The 26,806-nt window shown below is 40.8% G+C and overlaps 1 protein-coding gene across 1 annotated transcript in view; it reads left to right on the top strand.

The window, feature by feature from the left end:
- LHFPL1 (LHFPL tetraspan subfamily member 1) overlaps nt 1-23,882 on the top strand; it is a 48,377-nt gene extending 24,495 nt beyond the window's left edge. The window contains exon 3 of the mRNA XM_052663730.1: nt 23,701-23,882. Within this exon, the coding sequence (XP_052519690.1) occupies nt 23,701-23,882 (182 nt within the window). The remainder of the gene's footprint in view (nt 1-23,700) is intronic.
- Nucleotides 23,883-26,806: the final 2,924 nt, after the last annotated feature.

Here is a 26,806-nt window from a genome sequence, read left to right as displayed (position 1 = left end):
TTTTCTCTGCTGCTTTCCCGGTCCTGCCTCTGGTCCTCTGATCAAAGAACATTATTCACGCTTCATTTCTTTGTTTCCGTTTTCCTCCACTCGATTTCCCTCTATAAACCTCAACATTGGCTTTCTTTGTTCTCCTCACCTTTAATGAGTGTTTGTCCTTCCCTGCTACTCAAGGATTATACTGTATCCTAAACCTTCGTTTTAAAATCAGAAACCATTTTTAAATTCAGTTCAGTTCAGTCCCTCAGTCGTGTCCAGCTCTTTGCGACCCCATGGACGCACGCCAGGCCTTCCTATCCATCACCAACTCTCGGAGTTTACTCAAACTCATGTCCATTGAGTCGGTGATGCCATCCAACCATCTCATGCTCTGTCGTCCCCTTCTCCTCCTGCCTTCAATCTTCCCCAGCATCAGGGTTTTTTTTTTTTTTTTTCAAATGAGTCAGTTCTTCACATCGTGGCCAAAGTATTGAAATTTCAGGTTCAGCATTAGTTCTTCCAATGAATATTCAGGACTGATTTCCTTTAGGATGGACTGGTTGGATCTCCTTGTAGTCCAAGGGACTCTCAAGAGTCTTCTCCAACACCACAGTTCAGAAGCATCAATTCTTTGGCACTCAGCTTTCTTTATAGTCCAACTCGCACATCCATACATGACTACTGGAAAAACCATAGCTTTGACTAGACAGACTTTTTTTTGGCAAAGTAATGTCTCTGCTTTTTAATATGCTGTATAGGTTCGTCATAATTTTTCTTCCAAGGAGCAAGCGTCTTTTAATTTCATGGTTGCAGTCACCATCTGCAGTGATTTTGGAGCCCCAAAATATAAAGTCTCTCACTGTCTCCATTGTTTCCCCATCTGTTTGCCATGAAGTGATGGGAGAAATATCAATAACCTCAGATATGCAGATGACACCACCCTTATGGCAGAAAGTGAAGGGGAACTAAATAGCCTCTTGATGAAAGTGAAAGTGGAGAGTGAAAAAGTTGGCCTAAAGCTCAACATTCCGAAAATGAAGATCATGGCATCCGGTCCCATCACTTCATGGGAAATAGATGGGGAAACAGTGGAAACAGTGTCAGACTTTATTTTTTTGGGCTCCAAAATCACTGCAGATGGTGACTGCAGCCATGAAATTAAAAGACGCTTACTCTTTGGAAGAAAAGTTATGACCAATCTAGATAGTATATTCAAAAGCAGAGATATTACTTTGCCGACTAAGGTCTGTCTAGTCAAGGCTATGGGTTTTCCTTTGGTCATGTATGGGTGTGAGAGTTGGACTGTGAAGAAGGCTGAGCACCGAATAATTAATGCTTTTGAACTGTGGTGTTGGAGAAGACTCTTGAGAGTCCCTTGGACTGCAAGGAGATCCAACCAGTCCATTCTGAAGGAGATCAGCCCTGGGATTTCTTTGGAAGGAATGATGCTAAAGCTGAAACTCCAGTACTTTGGCCACCTCATGGGAAGAGTTGACTCATTGGAAAAGACTCTGATGCTGGGAGGGATTGGGGGCAGGAGGGGAAGGGGACGACCGAGGATGAGATGGCTGGATGGCATCACTGACTCAATGGACGTGAGTCTAAGTGAACTCCAGGAGTTGGTGATGGACAGGGAGGCCTGGCATGCTGCGATTCATGGGGTCGCAAAGAGTCGGACACGACTGAGCGACTAAACTGATGGGACCAGATGCCACGATCTTAGTTTTCTGAACGTTTAGTTTTAAGCCAATTTTTTCACTCTCCTCTCTCACTTTCAACAAGAGGCTCTTTAGTTCTTCTTCGATTTCTGCCATAAGGGTGCTGTCATCTGCATATCTGAGGTTATTGATATTCCTCCTGGCAATCTTGATTCCAGCTTATGCTTCAGCCAGCCCAGCATTTCTCATGATGTACTCTGCATATAAGTTAAATAAGCAGGGTAACAATATACAGCCTTGATGTACTCCTTTCCTGATTTGGAACCAGTCTGTTGTTCCATGTCCAGTTCTAACTGTTGCTTCCTGACCTGCATATAGATTTCTCAAGAGGCAGGTTAGGTGGTCAGGTGGTATAATTTTTTAATTAGGGATGTTAATACTGCAGCAACCATTTCACTGGGTTCTTGTGATAAAATGAAATTATATACCTAAAACATTTAGTACAGTGTCTCCACTCAGTAAATGTTAACGATAACTGCTATTATTATACATTAGACTGACCCAGAAGGAATTTTTTAAAAGTAAAATTAAATGTGTTTCAAAGGCGGGAAACAGAAAGAAAACCGGGGACAACTTCTGCACATGCCAAAATCAATTCTCTGGCTAAGATAATGATACAGGGGTGAAAATATATGTCTGTGTATTGTGTCGTATGACTTTCCAAACCATCTTCTCCAAGCCCCATCCAGGTGAACTGGAAAGAATTGTGTACAAATGTATCTTTCAGATGAAAGCCCCTACGACTGCACTGAGCATACTGTAGATTCTCAAGAAATGTTGATTCCCTCCTACTTTTTACCTAAAAGCTCTGAATATGATCTGGTTCAGGTGATTCCCCAGTGCACTGTACATCAGAATCATTTGGGCCCTCCCCCCAAAGATAACAATTCTGTACGTCTGGAGTAGAGCCTAGGAATCTGTTCTGTAAAGCTCTTCCTAGACACTTTTGGGAACTAGTGAATTAATTGAAAATTGTTCAGCTGAGAGAAAACAGAGCTGAGAAGTATTGATCATTCTAGGTGCCATGCTAAGTGCTTTATGTGTGTCATCTCATTTGATCTGCACAGCTGCTCTGAGAGCTAGGTGGTGTCACTTCTATTTTCCCCACGGGGGACCTGAAACTCAGAAAGGTTAAATGCCTTGCCTAGAGATTCGGTAAATGACAGGGCATGGTTTCAAACACAGTTCCTTGTAATCCTCGTCCCAGGCCCTTCTCCCTGTACCACAGACTTGCCAAGCACACGTGGGCCTGGTCCTGTCTCTACCCTCTGACCAAGTGAAAATCTTGGTCAAACACTTCATCTGGCTGCTCATTTCCTTCCTTGATAACAATATTCCTGCCTCTGACTTGGACTTTATGAATGAACAAACAGAAGAGAATTAAATGAGATAATGGATGGAAAAACTAGCTTGTAAAGTGCAATACACATATTGTATTATTTGTGGCATTGGTTATTGTTTAGTCTCTAAGTCCTGTCCGACTCTTTTGTGACTCCATGGACTGTAGTCTACCAGGCTCTGCTGTCCATGGAATTTCCCAGGCAAGAATACTGGACTGGGTTGCCATATCCTCCTTCAGGGGATCTTCCCAAACCAGGGATCTAACCTGTGTCTCCTGCATTAGCAGGCGGATTCTTTACCAATGAGCCACCTGGGAGACAAGGCATTGGTTATTGCTCAGGGATCCGTGATCTCAGGAAAGTGTGTATGGCCTATATCTATTGACCAATGGAACCTGGAAGGAAATAGATGATACACAAAGCTGGCATTGCTGGTATGGCATGAAGTCAATAGCTGGAATGAGGGTGCATTCACTCCAGAGTTCTGAGGTAGGTCAGCTTGCCAGACCTGGCTTTTTAGCACTTAAAAGTATTTGAATATTATGTCAAAAATAGACAACAGTCACTCAATAAGCATATTCTGGACACTTACTGTATACAAGATGCTGAATGGAGCACTGTACATAATTCACAGAACTCAAGATTACAGTCTTCAAGGAGCTTGTAGTTTATTTGAGGAGACATGATATATATATTTGAGGAGAAATTTATATATATATATATATATATATATATATATATATATATATATGTATGTATGTAACAATGGTTATCTAATGAATATGACCACAGTAATGTCAACCCCAAACTATAAGGATGCCGGTCATCAGAAGGAATAAATACTGCTAGCAATGTTATACAGTGAGAACCCCATAATCTATCTTCTTTCCCTTAGTATCAGTTCTTATCTGGATTATAGAAAACAGCCCCTGACTTTCTCTTTCTCTATTCCTCAAGATACTGCACACGACTGCCCTGATCTGTCTCCCGTTCTGTGTTCAAAGTGATGTTTCAAAGCTGCAAATCTGATGTCATTCTCACTAATTGCCAATGGTTTCCCCACTGCCTTAAGGATAAACCCTAGATTCCTTTACATGGTCCATAGGGACCCCGACCATCATTTCCATCGCCACCCAAGTTTCTCTTGCCCAGCCACCCTGAAAATACCATGTTCTTTCAAACTTTGGCAACCTTGCATGTGTTCTGCCCTTTGATCAAAAGTACCCTTCTCATCTTCCTCACCTTGTTGTTGTTGTTCAGTCGCTCAGTCGTATTAGTCTTTGTGACCCCATGGACTGCGGCATGCGAGGCTTCCCTGTCCTTCACAATCTTCCAGATTTGCTTAAACCTATGTCCATTGAGTTGATGATGCCATACAACCATCTCATCCTCTGTCATCCCCTTCTCCTCCTGCCTTCTATCTTTTCCAGCATCACGGTCTTTTTCAGTGAGTCGGCTCTTTGCATCAGGTGGCTAAAGTATTGGAGCTTCAGTTCAGCATTAGTCCTTCCAATTAATATTCAGGGTTGATTTCCTTTAGGATTAACTAGTTTGATTTTCTTGCAGTCCAAGGGACACTCAAGAGTCTTCTCCAGCACCACAGTTTGAAAGCATCAATTATTCAGTGCTCAGCCTCCTTTGTGGTCCAACTCTCACATCCATAGCTGACTACTGGAAAAACCATAGCTTTGACTATACAGACCTTTGTTGGCAAAGTAATATTTCTGCTTTTTAATATGCTGTATAGTTTGGTCATAGCTTTTCTTCCAAGGAGCAAGCATCTTTTCATTTCATGGCTGCAGTCACCATCTGCAGTGATTTTGGAGCCCCCCCAAAATAAAAAGTCTCTCACTGTCTCCATTGTTTCCCCATCTATTTGCCATAAAGTGATGGGACCAGATGCCATGATCTTTGTTTTTTGAATGTTGAGTTTTAAGTCAGCCTTTTCACTCTCGACTTTTTCACCTTCATCAAGAGGCTCTTTAGTTCCTCTTTGCTTTCTGCCATAAGGGTGGTGTCATCTGCATATTTGAAGTTATTGATATTTCTCCCAACAATTTTGATTCCAGAGTGTGCTTCATCTAGCCCTAAGCAGGGTGACAGTATACAGGCTTAATGTACTCCTTTCCCAATTTCGAATCAGTCCGTTGTTCCATGTCTGGTTCTGACTATTGCTTCTTGACCTGCACACAGATTTCCAGGAGGCAGGTAAGGTGGTCTGGTATTCCCATCTCTTTATGAATTTTCCACAGTTTTTTGTGATACACACAGTCAAAGGCTTTAGTGTAGTCAATGAAGCAGAAGTAGATGTTTTTCTGGAATTCTCTTGCTTATTTTATGATCCAGTGGATATTGGCAATTTGATTTCTGGTTCCTCTGCCTTTTGTAAATCCAGCTTGAACATCCAGAAGTTCCCAGTTCATATACTGCTGAAGCCAAGCTTGGAGGATTTTTAGCATGACCTCGCGAGCATGTGAAATGAGTGCAATTGTGTGGTAGTTTGAGCATTCTTTGGCATTGCCTTTCTTTGGGATTGGAATGAAAACTGACCTTTTCCAGTCCTGTGGCCACTGCTGAGTTTTCCAAATTTGCTGGCATATTGAGTGCAGCACTTTCACACAGTATCATCTTTTAGGATTTGAAATAGCTCAGCTGTAATTCCATCACCTCCACTAGCTTTGTTTGTAGTGATGCTTATTAAGGCCCACTTGACTTCACATTCCAGGATTTCTGGCTCTAGGTGAATGATCATATCATTGTGGTTATCTGGGCCATTAAGATCTTTTTTGTATAGCTCTTCTGTGTATTCTTGCCACCTCTTCTTAATCTCTCCTTATTCTGTTAGGTCCACAGCATCTCTGTTGTTTATTATGCCCATCTTTGCATGAAATGTTCCCTTGGTATCTCTAATTTTCTTGAAGAAATCTCTAGTCTTTCCCATTCTCTATTTCTTCACATAGTTCACTTAAGAAGGCTTTCTTATTTCTCATTGCTATTCTTTGGAACTCTGTATTCAATGGGTATATCTTTCCTTTCCTCCTTTGCCTTTCATTTCTCTTCTTTTCTCAGCTATTTGTAAGGCCTCGTCAGTCAACCATTTGCCTTTTTGAATTTCTTTTTGGGGATGATTTTCATCACTGCCTCCTGAACAATGTTATGAACTTCTGTCCACAGTTCTTCAGGCACTCTGTCAGATCAAATCTCTTGAATCTATTTGTCACTTCCAGTTATAATCATAAGGGATTTGATATAGGTCATACCTGAATGGCCTAGTGGTTTTCTCTACTTTTTTTCAATTTGAATCTGGATTTTGCAATAAGGAGTTCATGATCTGAGCCACTGTCAGCTCCTGGTCTTCTTCACCTACCTTTTTATTTTTCTTGAAAACACCCTGCCCCCTTCAAACTGGATTTGACCCCCCTAATCTGTACCCATTTGTCGCTCTATTTCATAACACTCATCACACTAATACTGTATTTCTTTGTTCTACATCTGTCTCTGGTACCCTTTTACTCATCTGATTTGTTGATCTTGCATATGTGAGAACAACATGTTTAAAGAGTGTAACACAGTGCCTGGCACATTGAGGCATTTGACCAATATTAGCTATTTATATTCCAGTTGCAGAACTAATTAGCTGAGAAAACTCAGGTGGATGCAAGAAGAGGTCTATTGAGCAGATGTTAGAGAAGAGGGGCTAATTTTTTATTCATAGAGGTCAAATATCCTACAGAGCTCATACTGAGTTAGAGGTCCAACACTTCCTTAGCTGTTTTTTTAAATTAAAAAAAAATAAAACCTGTCTCTTGGGGAGGGTACGTGTCTTAGTCTGTTTGGGCTGCTATGAGAGATACTAAAGACTGGGTAGCTTATAAATAACAGAATGTTTTTCTCTCAGTTCTGGAGGCTGGCCAGTCTAGGATCAATGTGTCATCAGATGCAGTGTCTGGTAAGGAAATGCTTCCTTATTTGGTATAAGACCATCCTTTTACTGTATTTCACATGGCAGAAGGGGGCAAGGGAGCTCTCCTCCTTTATAAGAAGACTAATTCCATTCATTAAGGGTCTGTCCTCATGACCTGATCACCTCCCAAAGGTTCCAACTCCAAAGGCCATCACACTGAGCGTGCATTTAACATAGGAATTTGGGGGACACAGACTTTTAGTCTATAGTAATTCCCAAAGTTCTTGTGAGAAACTGCTCCAAGTGTGCTGTGTGTGCTCAACTGTTTCAGTCATGTCCAAATCTTTGCAGCCTCATGGACTATAACCCGCCAGGCTACTCTGTCCATGAGATTTCCCAGGCAAGAATACTGGCATGGGTTGCTATGTCCATCTCCAGGGGATCTTCCCAACCCAGGAATCAAACCCGAGTCTCCCGCAGTTCCTGCATTGGCAGGGAATTTTTTTTTACACTGAGCCTCCTGTGAACCCTAAGTGTAGTTGATGGAGTATACAAAGGACAACACAGAGTGACATGGAGGTCTTTTCAGGGGCAAGTAGGGGGTCAATCTTGGTAAAGACCCAGTAGCATAATTTATATTGGTCTGAGACATAATTCCTTCTTCTCACCCCCAGTGGAATAAAAAACATGAGCAGAGTAGCTGGACCTCAGGCTAGTGATGCCAGAAATGATATAAATAGGAAAAGCAGGCTGGCAAAGTATGAGGATAGATGAGAATCAAATGCTCAGTAGTGGTGGGGAAGATTTCAATAGGACTCAATTTGTTTAGCAGAAGTTTGTATAAAAACAAGAAAACAATCAACCAAATCTCTGTCACTGTGAAGACTTGATTCTACAGAGTGCTACCCTGACTTTCTAGAAAGTGCCCTGGTCTTCGCTTGCTTTTTAGAACATCAGGTTGGACCAAGATGGAGTTGGCAACTGAGAATGTCCTACCTCCCTGGCAGACCTGACTGAGCCAGCCAAATAGTGGCTATGGTAAAGCGTCTGTCTAGAATGCGGGAGACCCAGGTTGGAGCCCTGGGTTGGGAAGATCCCCTGGAGAAGGAAATGGCAACCCACTCCGGGACTATTGCCTGGAAAATCCCATGGACAGAGGAGCCTGGTAGACTACAGTCCATGGGGTTGCAAAGAGTCAGACACGACTGAGCAACTTCACTACTCACTACACTAGCAATAATATGGTTACCTGAACTACTGAAGTTTTCAGAAATTTTCTTGTTTATTTGTTTGATTTGCCTTCCTCTCTAACAAGGGAGCCTGAGAGGCTCCTGGAATCTTCCATAGGTTCTTGGCATCCAATCTAAGCTCCTACTAATACTCATATTCAGTGAAGCAAGTGAGAAGAGAGCTATTCTCATGGCTTGGGTATCTTTTCACTGGGGGCTGTGGTGGGTGTGGGTACCTTTGAATTCACTGGCTTTGCTTTATCTTTGACAATTATGCATCTGTACTGAATCTAGCAGAGAAGGTTCTCTACTCATTTAACTTGGCCTTGCCGGCATTAAAAATGTTTTTATGCTGCTACCTATGGCCTTCCCTGGTGGCTCAGATGGTAAAGAATCTGCCTGCAATGCTGGAGACCCACGTTCAATTCCTGGGTCAGGAAATCCCCTGCATAGGGAATGGGTATCCACTGCAGTATTCTTGCCTAGGGAATTCCATGGACAGAGGAGCCTGGTGGGCTACAGTCCATGGGATCATAAAGAGTCAGGCATGACTGAATGACTAACACTTTCACTTTCATGGAGACCGTGAAGTCAGCAGTATGCTTAGCACTAAATTCAGGTCCCCATGGAAAAAAAATATGAGTAAGCAAGTAACAACCTGCCCTCTTCCTCACTGCTTTCCTAGTCCACCAACCACACACACCAAGCAGCAACTGGGGCAGTGGGTTGGAGATTTGGTCTCATAAGCTTAGAGGGTGCTGCAGTGATGGAGAGAGTACCTGTTTTTCCTGAGCTGAGTCTGCTTTGAAAAAATAGGACCCTCAAGAGGAAGAGGTCTGTTGAAGATCTCAACTCGGTGTGCATTGTGTTCTCAAGTGTTCTGCTCTTCTCCTAATGTTCTCTCAACAAACTCCCCCTGCCTTTCTTCTCATACTCTTCCACCTTCCCCTTTAGTCTCATTGTCTTATTTAGTCTCACTGCCTCCTTTGATCTCTCTCTAGTCCTTCTCCTCTCAAACTACTCCTTGGAATTCCAAAGGAAACTTGGGTATCTCTCTGTAGCTGAGGGTCTTTCCCTCAGGGCCAGTGTAGACAGCCTGATTTGATATGATGAAGGCTATGAAAGCCCCAGACATCCTGTGTAGCTCATATCTATGCCATCCCTCTGCTCTGGGTACTGAGGTTGAGAGCTATGCTGGTTCCCACTGCAGGTCCTTCGACATCCTGCAGTCACTCCTTCCCTTATTTTGCCTACCTAAGGCTTGAGCAGTGTTTTTCACATTTCCTGGTTATTGGACTAAATTAGACCAAAAAAAAAAAAAACCCACAACAAACAACAGCTGTTAATATGGTTCTCTTTACATTCTTCATCAACCACTTCCCAACATTCTGACTCCATGAGTTGCTGGAATTTGTATTTTCTCTTTGCACAGGATTTCAGTCCTCTCTCTACACCCTGGAGCTGCTTATATTTTCAAAGCAAATTTATTCCTTCTTCCCCTACCTTAAGGCCTGCCTCCATCAGCTTCTCCTCTACCGCACTAATATCTAGGTCTTTTTCCCACTGATCTCAAGTCACAAGCAAGTCTTTTCCTGAAGTATTAGCTCTCAGAACTTGACTTTTGCCAACTCTTGTGTCAAATCAAGGGCTTCCCAGGTGGCGCTTGTCATAAAGAACCGGACCTGCCAATGCAGGAGACATGAGACGTGGTTCAATCCCTGGGTTGGGAAGATCTCCTGGAGTAGGAAATGGCACCCCACTTCAGTATTGTTGCCTGGAAAATTCCATAGGCAGAGGAGCTTGGTGAGCTACAGTCTATGGGGCTGTAAAGAGTTGGACACCATTGAGCACATATGCACATGTAAACGAAGAAGGCAATGGCACCCCACTCCAGTACTCTTGCCTGGAAAATCCCATGGACAGAGGAGCCTGGTAGGCTGCAATCCATAGGGTCGCTAAGAGTCGGACACGACTGGGCGACTTCACTTTCACTTTCCACTTTCATGCATTGGAGAAAGAAATGGCAACCCACTCCAGTGTTCTTGCCTGGAGAATCCCAGGGACAGGGGAGCCTGGTGGGCTGCCGTCTATGCGGTCACACAGAGTCAGACATGACTGAAGCGACTTAGCAGCAGCAGCAGCAGCACGTGTGAAATCAAAACTTAATGTATCTATAAATTCCATTCCATTTCATTTAGCCCTCATCAGTTTTCAAGGTGTTAGTGGTTGCTATATTCTTTCTATATCTCTGCTTCTCTGTCTCCTCCTTCAGCCTTTTAGGAGCCTAGCATCTGATGCAATGATTCTAAAAGGGAAGACTTGAGAAACTGAAAAGACAGACTTCCCTCAGTCTTTCTCTCTCATTTTATTAAGACTTTAATAAATAAGTTTTAGTTCACAGCAACATTGAGGGGAAGGTACAGAGATTTTCTATATACTATCTGCTCCCACACATGCATAGTTTCCCCCATTATCAACACCCCTACCAGAGTGGTGCATTTGTTACAACTGATGAAGCTACACTGTCACAACATAATCACCCAGAGCCCATGTTTGAACACTGTGGTTCATTCCTAGTATTGTACCTTCTATGAGTTTGGGCAAATGTATAATGATGTGCATCCATCATTATTTTGGGTTGGCCAAAAATTTCATTTGGGAAAACATCTTCCAGAAAAAAACTTGAATGAACATTTTGGCCAACCCAATAGTATCCTACAGAGTATTTCACTGCTCTATCTTCTGTTATTAAAAAAAGCAGAGACATTACTTTACTGACAAAGGCCTGTCTAGTCAAAGCTATGGTTTTTCAAGTAGTCATGTATGGATGTGAGAGTTGGACTATAAAGAAAGCTGAGTGCCAAAGAATTGATGCTTTTGAACTGTGGTGTTGGAGAAGACTCCTGAGAGTGCCGTGGAATGCAAGGAGATGCAACCAGTCCATCCTAAAGGAAATTAGTCCTGAATACTCATTGGAAGGGCTGATGTTGAAGCTGAAACTCCAATACTTTGGCCACCTGATGCGAAGAACTGACTCATTTGAAAAGACCCTGATGCTGGGAAAGAGTGAAGGCAGGAAGAGAAGTGTACGGCAGAGGATGAGTTTGTTGGATGGCATCACTGACTCAATGGACATGAGTTTGAGTAAACTCTGGGAGTTGGTGATGGACAGGGAGGCCTGGCGTGCTGCGGTCCATGGGGTTGCAAAGAGTTGGACACGACTGAGTCATTGAACTGAACTGAACTAAGCAATCCTCTGTGCTCTGCCTAGTCATTCCCACACTCCTGCAACTCATGGCAATCACTAATCCTTTTACTGTCTCCATCTTTTTTCCTTTTCCAGAAGGTCATATAGTTGAAATTGTACACTATGTAGTCTTTGGGGAATGGCTTCTTTCACTTAGTGATATACATTTAAGGTTTTCCCACATCTTTTCATGGCTTGAAAACTCATTTCTTTTCAGCACTGAATAATAGTTCATTGTCGGGATGTACCACAGTTTACTCATCCATTTACCTAATAAAGGACATCTTGTTTGCTTCCAAGTTTTGGCAATGATGGATAAAGTTGCTGTAAACATCTGTGTGCAGGTTCTTCTGTGGCTGTAAGTTTTCAACTCCTTTGGGTAAATACCAAGTAGTGTGACTGCTGGATCATATGGTATGAATATGTTTAGTTTTGTAAGAAACTAACTATCTTCCAAAGTGGGCACATTCTCTTTTTATGCCTTTCTTCTCTTCCTCCAAGGAAGACTCTTTTCTTTGGATTACTTCACTGGCATTGTTGGCTTTCAAGCTGGAACTACAACCATGCCCCCTGCAGAGAAATATTCTCCATCAGACTCATTCCTACTCTTATTCCCAACTCTGACACCCACACCACTGTTGGGCCCCACGAAAAGCATTAGCTTATGGCTAACCCTTCCCACTTGCTCATCATGAACCATTGACATTTGGCCAGACACCAAGTCCCTGAAAAGCATAGGACTAGATCTCTAGGGAGGAGGGTCAGTTTAAGTAGCAGACAATGATGACTTGTTCTCTAAACAGTGGAGATGTAATAACATAACTTGATGCTGAATCAAAGGAAATAGTCAAACTCCAAACCAATTTGATTTGCAGCTTGGAATAAAAGGCAATGTTTCTTGATTTAAATGTCAGGCCCACTGCTGAGTGATGATTTAATAACTCTTATGAGGGATCTTGTCACAGCAAATTCAACACTAGAATAGAATGACTTACAGAGAGGGTGTTAGAAATGATACAGAAGAGCACAAAAAGAAACAGGCTTATCTCAAGGCTTATCTAGAAGCTTTGCATAAAGCTAATTTGCAGTTAGGACCTCTTCTCTCGCCCTATCCTGCCACCCAGTCTTTCATGTCACAGATAACTACACGTGTATGTAGATACAATTCCCAGGTGTGATGTTAACTCACTGCAGTATTTTCTGGGGACACAGGTCCTTGAACAGTTCCAGCATGCAGGCTCAGTCCATGCATTCAGGCTGAAAGGCTAGGCACCTGTGAGCCTGGCTATTTCTGAAGGTGACCTCAAAAATTCATCTCGTCCTATTGCTCTATCTTTACAAAGGTACTTAATTATTTTCTCCCATTTTAAAGAGTGAGAGAGCTGAGATCCTATAGGGTTAAGAGATTTCTTCAAAGACTCCAGTTTCTTGGCTCTCAGGGAATCAGTAGATCCTTCTCAATACCATATGAGATCTCTCTCCTTGACCTTCCCCAGCTTCCCTGGGCTAGCACACTAGAATTCTCAAGGCTGACCAGGCCCCAGTTTCAGCCAGCTTGCCAGGTCAGTGAGGAACCATGCATAGCTGTTCTTAAGGAAGAAGAATCCATTCTTCTGGGGGTAATCCATTCTTCTGGATTCTTTTCGGAGGTAGTACAAAGTATAAAATTGTGGTGTTTGCCTCGATGACAGTTGCTCCATCTTGAAAATATGAACATTTTAGTCCAGATGATTTTTTGTGGTGGGAGGCTGCTTTGTGTATTGTTGGATGTGTTGCAGCATCCATGGCCTCTGGTTAACTGGCCTCTGCCTATAGCACAGGATTACTTCCAATCCCTTTTACACAGAGCTTTTAGGTTAATCTCCCAAAATGTAATTCTAACTCAGTGGTTCTTAATACCTCCACCCTGGGCACATGGCCAAGTCTGTCAATATTTTTGGTTTTCACAGTTCAGTGGAGCAGGGATAAGTTGAAGACATCTAGTAGGTAGAGGCCAGGGTGTTACAATTCACAGAACAACACTACCCACCCCCATTATGACAAAAGCCTAAGATGTCAATAGTGCCAAGGATGAGAAACTTTGTTCTATCATATCATTATCTGATCAGAAATTACCATTGTTCTCTATTCCTGGTGGAAAAGATGACAGAGTCATGATCCTTCCTTGTCTAGATTCAGCTCATTATTTGCCATCTACAGCTTCTTTTCTGAAATGACTCTGAATGGAGTGCTGTTTCCAAACCATGTGGTCTGCATTCTCACTTGTATAACTTTGCTCACCAACCTCTCCCCCTGCCCAGAATGCCCACTCCTCATGACTAAAGTCTTGTTGAAATGCTAGCTACTTTATAAAACCCTACCTGAACCTAAATCCTCTCAGCTGCAAGTAATTCTTTCCCTGGATATTATGTACATTTTTTACTTGTATGTCTCTCAAAACATTTATCATATTCATAATACAATGGAAAATTTGAATTGGAAGCTGCCTTTAGAAATGTCTCCAGTAAAATTCCCTTCACTTTAGAAAAAGGAAATTGAGACCAAGAGCAGTGAATTAATTAGGTGAAGGTATCATGCGTGTGTGTGTGTGCTAAGTTGCTTCAGTCGTGTCCGACTCTTTGCAACCCTATGGACTACAGCCCGCCAGGCCCCTCTCTCCATGGGATTCTACAGGAAAGAATACTGGAGTGGGTTGCCATGCCCTCCTCCAGGGGATCTTCCTGACTCAGGGATTGAACTCGAGTCTCCTACATCTCTTGCGTTGGCAGGTGGGTTCTTTACCACTAGCGCCACCTGGGAAGCCCAAAGGTATCATACTTTCTCATAAAACTTGGGCCATAATAACTTGTATTGTTGATTCCACTCTCCTGGCATGGTTGAAATGGATAACCATGGACTTAGTCCTGGCATTCTAATGTCAACTCTGACACTTGTAAGTTGGTAAAGTAATTAAGTTTCTGAGATTACTAAATCTTCAGCTTTAAATGGAAATAATCATGGCTGTTGTGAGAATCAAATGAGATGATGTATTCAAAATGTATGGCACATAGTAGATACTTAATAAATATTTGTCAGATGAATAGAAGGATCAACTGTATTTTAAGAAATAGAATTTAGGGATTGGTGATGTTCCATGGGGCTTCACTAAAAGGTGATTGGAGGTAAAGTGTGGTAGCTTATTCCCACGGCTTCCTACTTTTACATCCTTCCACAGAAAACACGAGTTCTTCTGTAGGCCATGAGACCAGTGTCCAGGCTTTCTGTGGAGTATGTGAATAATGACAGCATCTCTCAACTTGGAAATGTAGTTCTTAAAAGGTTTGCTCTTTCCCCTCATTTGCAATGCTAATGTTGTAACCTCTCTGTTCCCTCAGGTAGATAACAGGTAGGATTGTCGGGAGAGGATTGGATAGGAGATATATTTCTTCTATTTCTCTTTGATTTCCTGTGTGATAGCAGCCTTGGGCTTAGATGCTGTTCGGTGGCTTAACTGGCATCTCTGTGAGAGGAAATTCTGCACTTCAGGTGGCCATGGGGGCACTTTGGTGTTGGCTTTTAGCCCAGGGATACCTGGTTCTGACTTGGCTTCAATAAGGTTTATTAAGACCTTTCTAGCTAGCTCTTCACTCTGGAGCTGCCCACTGTGTCAGCTTTCTTCCTGCTTAGGGCTTTGGAGTAATGGCATGGTATGCATTTATTCCTTTCATTTACAGAAACAAGTCTTTCCCTGGCCCCAGGGTGCATGGACCTAATAGAAAAAGCTCTGCCCCTCCAATGGGGGTGGGAGTGACCAGACAGGAAACTGAAGCAGCAGCTTGAGACATCTGATGCCTGCCTAGACTAGATTAGAAGGATTGCAGAGAGGAGGAAACTCTCCAACAGTGGCCCCTCCACAAAGCTGGCTCCTGCCTACACTGTCATGTGAGCACAGGAGATTTTCATTTGAGGGGTTAGGAAAGAAGCTCTGGTGGGTGAGTCTACTGCAAATTGACACAGGATCCCCCTCTGTACGGTTTATAGATTAAGGGTCCTGGAAGAGGCTTTTGGGAGGATGAGAAAAACAATAGAGGGCAGAGAACCAGATTGAAAGTAAAGATACTTGATCTGGATCCCTGCCTGTACCTGCTGTTTCTGAGAGAGTTTCTAAAGGCTTTAAATTGAGCCTCAAATTCCTGTCTGTGAAATAGGTACAATATAGCCTGTAGCCTTCCTTGTAAGGATGGCAAAACTGGAAGGTTTGACCTTCTCTAGAATTTTCACTCTGTAAAACCCTAAGTATATAAAACCTACTTTTACTGAGTGACTGAGTGAATGAAAAAGTGTGTGTCTAAAGGAAGGTGTGACAAGGTTGGAGTGGGAGATCCAGATCTATTGTCTGCTTGCCTCAAGATGTTATTTTTCACTTTATTCTTCCCAGAGTTCTACTGTCATTGTTCATGTTGCAGTTACTCAGAAAGTTGGATCCCTTTCTTCTCTTTCACATTCAGAGTTGAGCTCTGAAGAATGATTGAACATTGACTACACAGAGTGGTGGGAAGTGTATATGTATGTATGCACATGCAATAAGCATTTTAGGCAAAAGGAATAGAATACACTTATGCTTTATAGCACATTCCAGAAACAAATAAAATAGCTGGTTTTGTCATTTTAATTCCAATTTTAAGTCATAGTTTTGGGTGTTGAGGGTTGAAAATGCAAATATATCTATCTTTGAAGTATTGTTAGGCTAAATCATACTGAGCATCCACTGTTGACAGAGCATGGGGGGCATTATCAAAAAAGAAACATATACATTTACTCTATTGAGCCAACAATCTGGAATGAGGTAAAGAGTAAATGAAAAATACATGATATGAAAATATTTATTCCAACATTTTATCTAACAGATATACTTATGTAAGTGGTATATAGATAAATTCCTGGAGGGCTACCTGGTTGAGGTGACTTGAGCTCACTGGGGTTAGCCAGGGAAGATTTCCTGGAGGTGCTGAATCCTGAAGAGCATTTTTAGGAAGATATGAATTGGTGAATAAAAGGAAAGAAGGTGTTTATAGCAAGAGAGACAGCATGAGTGATGCCTTGGTGGTAGAAAGATTATTTCTAAGGTGGGAAATTAGGGATAAATTAGCCTGGCCCTAATGGAAAAGCAAAGCAGCCTAACTTGGGGGTATCTTAGACTCTTTATATAACATGCCAACCAGACAAGAAAAACAAAGAAAATTAAGAGTCAGTGGGAACCATGTGAAAATAAATAATTGGTTATTGAAAAATAAATTGTCATGAGGGGAGATCAATCAAGATGGTGAAGTGAGAGGACTTGGGGACCACATCCCCCCCATAAAAACATCAAAAATGTATTATGTGTGGAACAAGTCTCACTGAAAATCATCTGGAAACTGGCAGAAGGACCCCTGCACAAGCAAGTCTATATGAAAGATACATAAGTAATTTGATAGGAAGGAAGAAAAGGACCTGAGTCCCTGGGAAGGGAGAATGCAAGGATGGAGACAGTGAGAGTTACAGATTGGGTCCCCAGTCCTGGGGTCCTATGTATAGGAGACAAGCCATTTTGGCTGGTTGGAAAACCACAGGGATTATTGAAGGGTGGTGGAGTAGGGTTGTGGGACGCCTGAACTCTGCTCATGTGCTTGTGTACACATGCTTGCTTGCTCCCTAGGCAGGGCATAGAGAGCTCTTCTCTGGTGACTGCCCAGTTTCCCATGAATGTCTTGCTGTGCCCCAGCCCAAACCAAGAAAACGCTCCAGCCTTACTCACTCCACATCACAATGCAGCACTGGATCTGGGGCAGCCACAACCAAGGAGAAGACTCAACCATGGGATACAGAGGTGATCAGGTCCTAGGGCAAAGTCTCGGTAGAATAGCAGTGGCTATCATGGGTGCTTATTCAAGCAGTGTATCAGAAGCAGCCTAGACCTCTGAGGATTCCACTATAGCTCAATCCCCAATTTACACTGAGAATTCACATGGGCCCTGCCTGCCTTGTGATATGGCATGGTAACATGGGTGGCAGAGGTTGGAGCAGTAGTCAGCTATGAGGAACAAAGGGATCTTGCATCTGAGGCTTTGTCTGAGCAGAGAGGAAACAGTTTCAGTCGTCCATATAGGCAGCTTATTGGAGACAGTTTGAATCACTGTCTGCAGCTGACTTGAGCAGAGAGGCCCCCTTACTTTAGCACTCTCCATCTCTGGGACAAGGGTCCTAGTTTAGGGAGAGGGGAAAATACATGCATAAAGGCAACAGAGTCAGCTTGAGCTCAGACTTCAGAGCTTTTCCTCCAGCAAGATGGGATCAGATCCAATCCTCGACAGGGTGGTAACAGCCACTGAGCAGAAGTCCCACCTCACACTGGCTCCAGCTCTAGCCTCTCCATTTCCAGCCCAAACACATGGAAGTGAAACAACATGCTACTAAAAAATCAACGAGTCAATGAAGAAACCAAAGAGGAAATCAGAAAATACTTGAGACAAATGAAAATTGAAACACAACACATCAAAATCTATGAGATTCAGCAAAAGCAGTTCTAAGAGGGAAGTTTATAACAACAAAGGCCTTCCTTAAGAAAAAAAATAAATCTTGAATAAACAACCTAACCTAAGGAATTAGAAAAAAAGAACAACAACAACAACAACAACAAACCAAAGTCAGTAGAAGAAAGAAAATAAAGATCAGAGAGAAAATAAAGATAAAAAAATAGAAAAGATCAATGAAACCAAGATCTGTTTTTTAAAAAGATAAACAAAATTGATAAACTTTCACCTAGCATCACCAATAAGAAAAGAGAGAAGGCCCAAGTAAACAAAATAAGAAATGAAAGAGGAGAAATAATAACTGCTACCACAGAGATACAAAAAATAATGAGAATACTAGGAATAGTTATATGCCAACAAATTAGGCAGACTAGAAGAAAGAAAATTTCTAGAAACATAGACTCTGCCAAGATTGGATCAAGGAGAAATAGATAATTTGAGCCAACTGATCACTAGTAGTCAAATTGAATTTGTAATTTCAAAAATCCTCCCTGTAAACAAAAATCCAGAACTAGATGGCTTTATATGGGAATTCTACCAAACATATGAAAAGATGATACTTACCCTTCTGAAATTATTCAAAAAAAATTGAAGAGGAAGGAATACTCCCAGATTTATTCTATGAGGACACCATTACTCTTCCCTAGTGGCTCAGATGGTAAAGAATCCGCCTGCAATGCAAAAGATCTGGGTTTGATCCCTGGGTCAAGAAGATCCCCTGGAGAAGGGAATGGCTACTTACTCCAGTATTCTTGCTTGGAGCATTCCATGAATAGAGGAGCCTGGCAGGCTACAGTCCATGGGGTTGCAGAGTCAGATGCAACTGAACCACTAACACTTTCATTTTACCATTACTCTTATACCAAAAGCAAACAAAGATACTGCAAAAACAGAAAATTACAGGCTAATATGTTTGATGAACATAGATGAAAACATCCTCAACACAATATTAGCAAACCAAATTCAACAAAATATAAAAAGTATCATATACCATGATCATGTGCGATTTATTCCAGGGAAGCAAGAATGCTTCAGTATTTACAAATCAATCAATGTGATACACAGATTAATAAAATAAAAAGTCACATGATTATTACATGATTAATAGATGCAGGAAAAAATTTTTGACAAAATTCAATATCCATTCATGATAAAAACCCTCATCACAATGGGTATAGAGTGAATGTATCTGAGTATAAAAAAGACCAGTTATGGCAAACCTACAGCTAACTTATGCTCACTCAACAGTGAAAAGCTGAAATCCTTTCCTCTAAATTCAGGAAGATGACAGTGATGCCCAATCTTGCCAGTTCTAGTTAACATGGTATTGGAAGTGCTAGCCATAGTAACTAGACAAGAAAAAGAAAAAGCATCCAAATTGAAATGAAGAAGTAAAACTGTCACTTTTTACAGATGACACAATACAACATATAAATAAACCTAAAGTATTCACCAAAAAACTATTAGAACTAATAAATTCTGTAGCATTGCAGGATATAAGATTAATATACAGAAGTCTGTTGCTTTCCTATACATTGTTAATGAACTATCAGAAAAATAAAGTTAAAAAAATCCACTTTAAAATAACATCAAAAATAATAAAATTCTTAGGAACAGACTTAACCAAAGAGGTGAAAAACCTATACTCTGAAAGCTGTAAAACATTGATGAAGGAAACTGAAGTGATACAAAGAAATGGAAAAGCTAGCTCATGCTCTTGGATTAGGAGGCTTAATATTGCTAAAATGGCTATACAACAGAAAGAAAGAAATCTACAAATTTAATGCAATCCCTCTGTTCAGGTCAGTCACTCAGTTATGTCCGACTCTTTGTGACCCATGAATCGCAGCACGCCAGGCCTCCCTGTCCATCACCAACTCCTGGAGTTCACTCAGACTCACGTCCATCAAGTCAGTGATGCCATCCAGCCATCTCATCCTCGGTTGTCCCCTTCTCCTCCTGCCCCCAATCCCTCCCAGCATCAGTCTTTTCCAATGAGTCAACTCTTCGCATGAGGTGGCCAAAGTATTGGAGTTTCAGCTTTCGCATCATTCCTTCCAAAGAAATCCCAGGGCTGATCTCCTTCAGAATGGACTGGTTGGATCTCCTTGCAGTCCAAGGGACTGTCAAGAGTCTTCTCCAACACCACAGTTCAAAAGCATCAATTCTTTGGTGCTCAGCCGTCTTCACAGTCTGACTCTCACATCCATACATGACCACAGGAAAAACCATAGCCTTGACTAGACGGACCTTAGTCAGCAAAGCAATGTCTCTGCTTTTTAATATGCTGTCTAGGTTGGTCATAACTTTTCTTCCAAAGAGTAAGGATTTTTTAATCCCTAAATATTAAAACCCTAACCCTAATAAAATACTCATAATATTTGTCACCAAGCTAGAACAAATAATCCTAAAATTCATGTAGAACCATAAAATACTCAAAATTGCCAAAGCAATCTTGAGAAAAAAAAGAACAACTAGAGGTATAACCCTTCCAGATTTCAGACTATACTACAAAGCTACAATAATCAAAATAGCATAGTACTTGCACAAAAACAGACAGATTAATAGAACAGAATTGAGTGCCCAGAAATAAACCTACACACTATGGTCAATTAATTCATGACAAAGGAGACAAGAATATACAACGGAGAAAAAACAGTCTTTCCAATAAGTGGTGCCTGAAAAATTGGACAGCTATGTATAAAGCCATAATATTTCTTCATACCACATACAAAAATAAACTCAAAATAGATTAAGAATCTAAATGTAAGACCCAAAACCACAAAATTGCTAGGAAAGAACATAGGCAGAACACTCTTTGACATAAATTGTAGCATTGCCTTTTTTGGGTGTCTGTCTTCCAAGGCAAAAGAAATAAAAGCAATAATAAGCAAATGGGACCTAATTAAACTTAAAAGCTTTTGCACAGCAAAATAAACTATCAACAAAATAAAAAGAGAACCTGTGAAATGGAGGAAAATGCTTGCAAATAACATGACCTACTGTGATTAATACCCAAAATATTAAAAAATAGCTCATACAAGTTAATATTGTAAAAACAAACAACCAATTTAAAATTGGACAGAAGATGGTGTGGGGGGGGGAGGAGGGAGGGGGGTTCAGGATGGGGAACACGTGTACACCTGTGGCAGATTCATGTTGATGTGTAGCAAAACCAATACAATATTGTAAAGTAAAAAAAAATAATAATAATAATAAATAAATAAAAATAAAATAAAATATACAGTACTATATGTAAAATAGATAACCAACAAAGACCTACTTTATGGCACAGGGAACTATAGTCAGTACCTTCTAATGACCTATGATGGAAAATAATCTAAAAGACTATTTATATATATAAAACTGAATCACTTTGCTGTATACCTGAAACTAATATGACATTGTAAATCAACTATATTTCAATAAAAAAATAAATAAAATTGGACAGAAGGTATGAATAAAGATTTTCCCAAAGAAGATATACAGATGGCCAACAGGTACATGAAAAGGTACTCAATATTACTAATTATCATAAATTCAAGTCAAACCAATGAGAGATCACCTCACACATGTCAGAATGGTTATCATCAAAAAGCCTACAAATAACAAATGTTGGTAAGGACATGGAGAAAAGGGAACACTGTACATTGTTGGCGGGAATATCAATTGCTGTAGAGATTATGAAAAACTGTTTGGAGAGTCCTCATAAAATGACTGTATGATCTAACAATTCCACTCCTGTGTATAGATCAGGAAAACATGAAAACACTAATTCAAAAAGATACATGCATCCCAATGTTCATAACAGCATTATTTACAATAAAAAGCATATGAAAGCAACCCAAATGTCCATCAACAGATGAAAGAATAAAGAAGATGTGGTGTATATATGTGTGTGTGTGTGTATATATATATATATATATATATATATATATATATATATATATAAGTTTGTTCAGGTTTTTCCATATGATGTTATGGAAAAACCCAAACAAACATTTTGGCCAACCCAATGCAATGGACTATTACTCTGTCATAAAAATATTGATAATGTAATTCTGCCATTTGCAGCTATATGAATGGATCTAGAGAATATTATGCTTAGTGATTTGTCAAACAGAGAAAGACAAGTACTGTATGATATCACTTATATGTGGAATTTAAAAATATAGTACAAACGAATGTATATGGCAAAATAGAAACAGATTCACTGATATGGAATAGAAACTTCATTACCAGTGGGACTAGGAAAGAGGGGCATGACAAGATAGGGGTATAGGATTAAGAGATACACACTACTGTGTATAAAATAGAGAAGTAACAAGGATATATTGTATACACAGTGAATTATAGCCATTGCCTTATAATAAATTTTAATTGAAGTATAATCTGTAAGAGCTTCCCTGGCTCAGGTGGTAAAGAATCTGCCTGCAATGCGGGAGACCTGGGCTCAATCCCTGGGTTTGGGTTCAATCCGTGAATTGGGAAGATCCCCGGGAGAAGGGAATGGCAACCCACTCCAGTATTCTTGCCTGGAGAATCCCATGGACAGAGAAGCCTGTTGGGCTACAGTCCATGGGGTCTCAAAGAGTCGGACATGATTGAGTGACTAACACTATAATTTGTAAAAGTACTGAACCACAATGCTGTACATGTAAAACTAATATAATCTTGTAAATCAACTATACTTCAATTAATACATATAAATTGCCCTGAAAATCAGTCTTGACATCACCACTGACTGACTATAGTCAGGACTTGCTTTCTATAGGACTGTGATATAGGTGAAAGCCGCTTTTTTTTCCCCCTCAGGATTCCTTTGCCATTTTGTATTACTGGGCATCTACTCCAATTTCTGGAGTCCTATTTGCTTAAGCACTTGATTTCAGCAGTTACTTATTACTCTGATCCCTTGTGATATAATAGCTCTTTCTTTGGGCATTGACTTTTTCTGATGGATCTCTGAAAAAACTCAAATACTTCAAAGGAAAGAATCTACCTGTGCTAGAATAAATGATGGGTGTGGTGGATGTTTGTGAACAGGTGACTTTTCCCATTATCCTTCAGACTGAAATTACCCCTTAGAAGATTGGCCTTGATTCCAGTGCATATTTCTTCCCTGGATGTTGAAAGATTAGGTTAGAATAGAAACACATGGCATGGAGCAAGTAATTTGATTTTGCCTGCAAATTTCCCCATGATACAGGATATAGTTCTTTGAAAACAGTTCATGCAGTGTAGTATATCAGTGTGGTTAAAAGTTTGAAGCTGCAGAGTTAGGATGAGCAAGTGTTTATATCCTGATTCTACCACTTCCTATCTGTGCGATTTTCCACAAACCTGTGCCTAGGTTGCCTCATCTTGTATAAAATAGGTAGGGATAATAAGAGTACCTAACTCCTATAGTTACTATCATGTTCATTGAGATATATGTCTAAAGAACTTAACATAGTTCTTGACACTTGATCAAGTTGTTCTTGTCATCATTGTCATAAGCATCACCACCACTGCCATTACCCACACCACCCCCATTCTGTTACAGATGTGTAACAAAACAACATTTTACAACCTCTTGCTAAAGCTAATACCAGCCATCAGCAAAGGAAGAAAGAGAAAAGAGTGAGCCTAGTCTCATTCACTGTTCCCTACTCTCACTTTAACCTGAACATCTCCAAGAGAATGTATGAGAAGACAATCTAACCCTTATGTCTCTATCCCTGTTTCCACAGGTACCTGTCGGCTTGGCTGGGCCTATTACTGTGCTGGAGGTGGCGCAGCTGCAGCCATGTTGATTTGCACCTGGCTCTCTTGCTTTGCTGGAAGAAACCCCAAGCCTGTCATGTTGGTGGAGAGCATCATGAGGAACACCAATTCTTATACCATGGAGCTTGACCACTGCCTCAAACCTTGAGATTTGGCAGAATTGGAGAGGGTGGGAAAGAGGAGGGAAGGGAGCCTTGAAAAGAAGTACTAAGACTAGGCCAGTTGCTACCCACTTGCCAGTCATGTAACACAGTGTTTGTATGCTTTTTAACTCATCATTCATTTTCACTTTGCCTTAAATCAGTGGGTCAGTGGCTATTTACAAAATTCACCAAGGACAATAATTCTCTCAAATGTTTATCTAGCTGGTGAGTACCCACTGGCCTCCAAAGTCCCAAAGTGCCCTTTAATACAAAATAATAAGAAAGATCCTCAGTTGAAAGCTGTACAATCAAGCAGTTCTTCAGAATTCTGCATCTTCTGTCACTTACCCCAAAGCTTAAAGGTTGGGTAAAAACACTTATGGGCTTTCCAGGTGGCTCAGCAGTAAAGAATCCACCTGCAATGCAGGAGACATGGGTTCAATCATCCCTGAACTGGGAAGATTTCCCTGGAGAATGGCATGGCAACCAACTCCAGTATTCTTGCCTAGGAAATTCCATGGACAGAGGAGGCTGGCAGGCTGCAGTCCATAGGATCACAAAAGAGTCAGACTCAACTTAGTGACCAAACAACAGCATCAATAGCAACAACAAAAACACTAGTGCAGGGAGGAGCCATTAGATGAACAGGGCTGGTTCCTACTGCTCCATTCTTTTGGTCCTCCCTTGATATTTGTTGCCTTCTGCAAACATCTATGAAGCGCCCCTGCCCAATTTTTTATGCCTCTCTCATGATTGTGCCTTGACTGTTCCTCTTTTTCCTTGCTTCTCTTCCTTTCTGGTTGTGACAAAGCTTGTGGGGAGAGCGACTGCCAGTGGAAAAAAACAGTAATCAAGGATGCTTGCATGTAGCCTAAGATTCCTTCCTCATTATGCTTCAGAAAATATTCATAAGAGTTCATTTTGTGTTCTGGCCGGGTGACTGGCATTAAAATAGTGGCAAGTATTCCCTCGTCTCTTATAGATACAGGAATGGTTTTCATCAGATGTTCTGAGCAGAGACTAGCATTTGTTGTGTGTTCAATAAATACTAATTCAAAATGATGATGACAAGGATGTTTCTGCTGGTTCCTTATAGAAATTCTTACTAGAGTTCACTTTCACTGACAAGGAAATCCACAGTGGCCTTTTGCCCCTATAGTCATTCCCAGCATGATACATGTTTCTCTGCCTGTTTCAAAGACTTTCAAGTGCTTTCCCTTCCATCTGGGGTGAATTAGACATAAAAGAACACAGTCCTGATGTCACCTAGGGCTGATGTATTTTTAGGCCTGGCCTCCATCCCATCTGTGCTCAAGGCTGATGGATGGTGAGGAACTTGGTGTTTCTCAGGAAGAGAATTTATCTCCCCTACTCTTCCTTAATTAATTCAGGCTAGCTCTATTGTTCCATAAGTACAGTTTTAGGGACTAGGGACGGCTTGTGACTCAAAAGGCCAGTTCATCTTTTTCTATTCTTAATCACTCCAGTGTGGTTTTTATACAACCCAGGACAGCCCTACCTGGAAGGAGAGAAATGGCAAAAAGTGTTCTCATTAGTTACAGGCCATCCTAAGAAGGGCCAATCAGGGTCCATATATCGGCCTTATGGAGGTAAGTGAATTCAAGTGTATACTCCATTCATGAGCTCATTCATTCATTTAATCACTCATTCAGGACACACTTTTTGAATATCTATCTATATGCCACTTTCTATGCTAAGTACTGGGGAGAAAAGATAAAGATACAGTTACCCTAAAAGTGATAGGGTATTGACAGACATGTAAATAATTGTCAAACAGTGTGTTAAGTGCTAATAAGTGAAGGGGTGGGGGTTAAATGTTCACATACAGGGGCTGTTAAACGAATTTGGGGATGAAGGAGTTCATGGGAAATATTTCTAGAAAAGATGATGTCTAAGATGAGTCTGAGAGATGAATAGGGAGAGATAGCAAAGGCTAAGTGTGTACCATATAAGGGAACATGGAAAGCAGGGCATGGAGACTTGACAAGACATGGCTCCATCACAAGAACGACGAATAAAAGTGTGCAAAGGGAGGTGGCAAAAGCTGAGGCTGCAAAGGGAAATACTAATGGGATCTTCTAAACCAGGATAAGGAGCTTGGATTTTATCCTAAAGGAGGGCCATTGAAAGGGAAGTTATGTGAACGTATTTGTGTTTTTCAAAGATCAGTTTGACAAATATGGGGAGAATGGAAGAAAATAAGGAGAGGCTATAGATATTTCAATAGTCTAGGTGTAAGACAATCAGGTCCTGAACTAAGGCAGTGACTGTGGGGCTGGAGCAGATGGACTAATCTGAATGAAGATATTTAGAATATTTTGTTACATACCAGAATTAAAATACCTTATTAATAATTTTATACTGATAAGAACAGATACTAACTACATTTGCTTTTAGCCAAAAGGCCAAGTAATGTTGAAATGATAATATTTGGGGTATACTGGATTAAATAGAACATATTAAAATTTTATAAAGGCATCTAGGAAATAGATCCCATAACACTTGATGTCTAGTGGTTTTGTGATGGTGAGGACAAGTGAACATTTTGGTATGATCACTTTGGGATGTAGGCTTTCATCAAGATGGGGAATAACATAGGAATACCAGAGAGTAGGGAACTGATATTTGAATTAATGGCAAGTATTTTCCCCATGAAACTGGATTAAGTGTTTAAGGTAAAGAAAGTTGAGCATACCTCACTGGGAGGAAAACAATGTAATTAGGTTTGTAGCACCCCCTTTCCCTGAGCAAGATGACTAAGAACAGGTGAAACAAAAATGGAACTGGCTCAAACTTCATTTCTATTGTGTAAGCACAATAATGCAACCTTAATTTAGGAGAGCTTGGTATATGGAGAATATGTCTGTCATTTGAGAAAATGCAGATCCATTTCTTTAGAAAAGGCAGT

This window comes from Budorcas taxicolor, chromosome X, assembly GCF_023091745.1.
Source record: "Budorcas taxicolor isolate Tak-1 chromosome X, Takin1.1, whole genome shotgun sequence".
Lineage (NCBI taxonomy): Eukaryota > Metazoa > Chordata > Mammalia > Artiodactyla > Bovidae > Budorcas > Budorcas taxicolor.
This window is presented reverse-complemented; position numbering and strand designations above follow the sequence as displayed.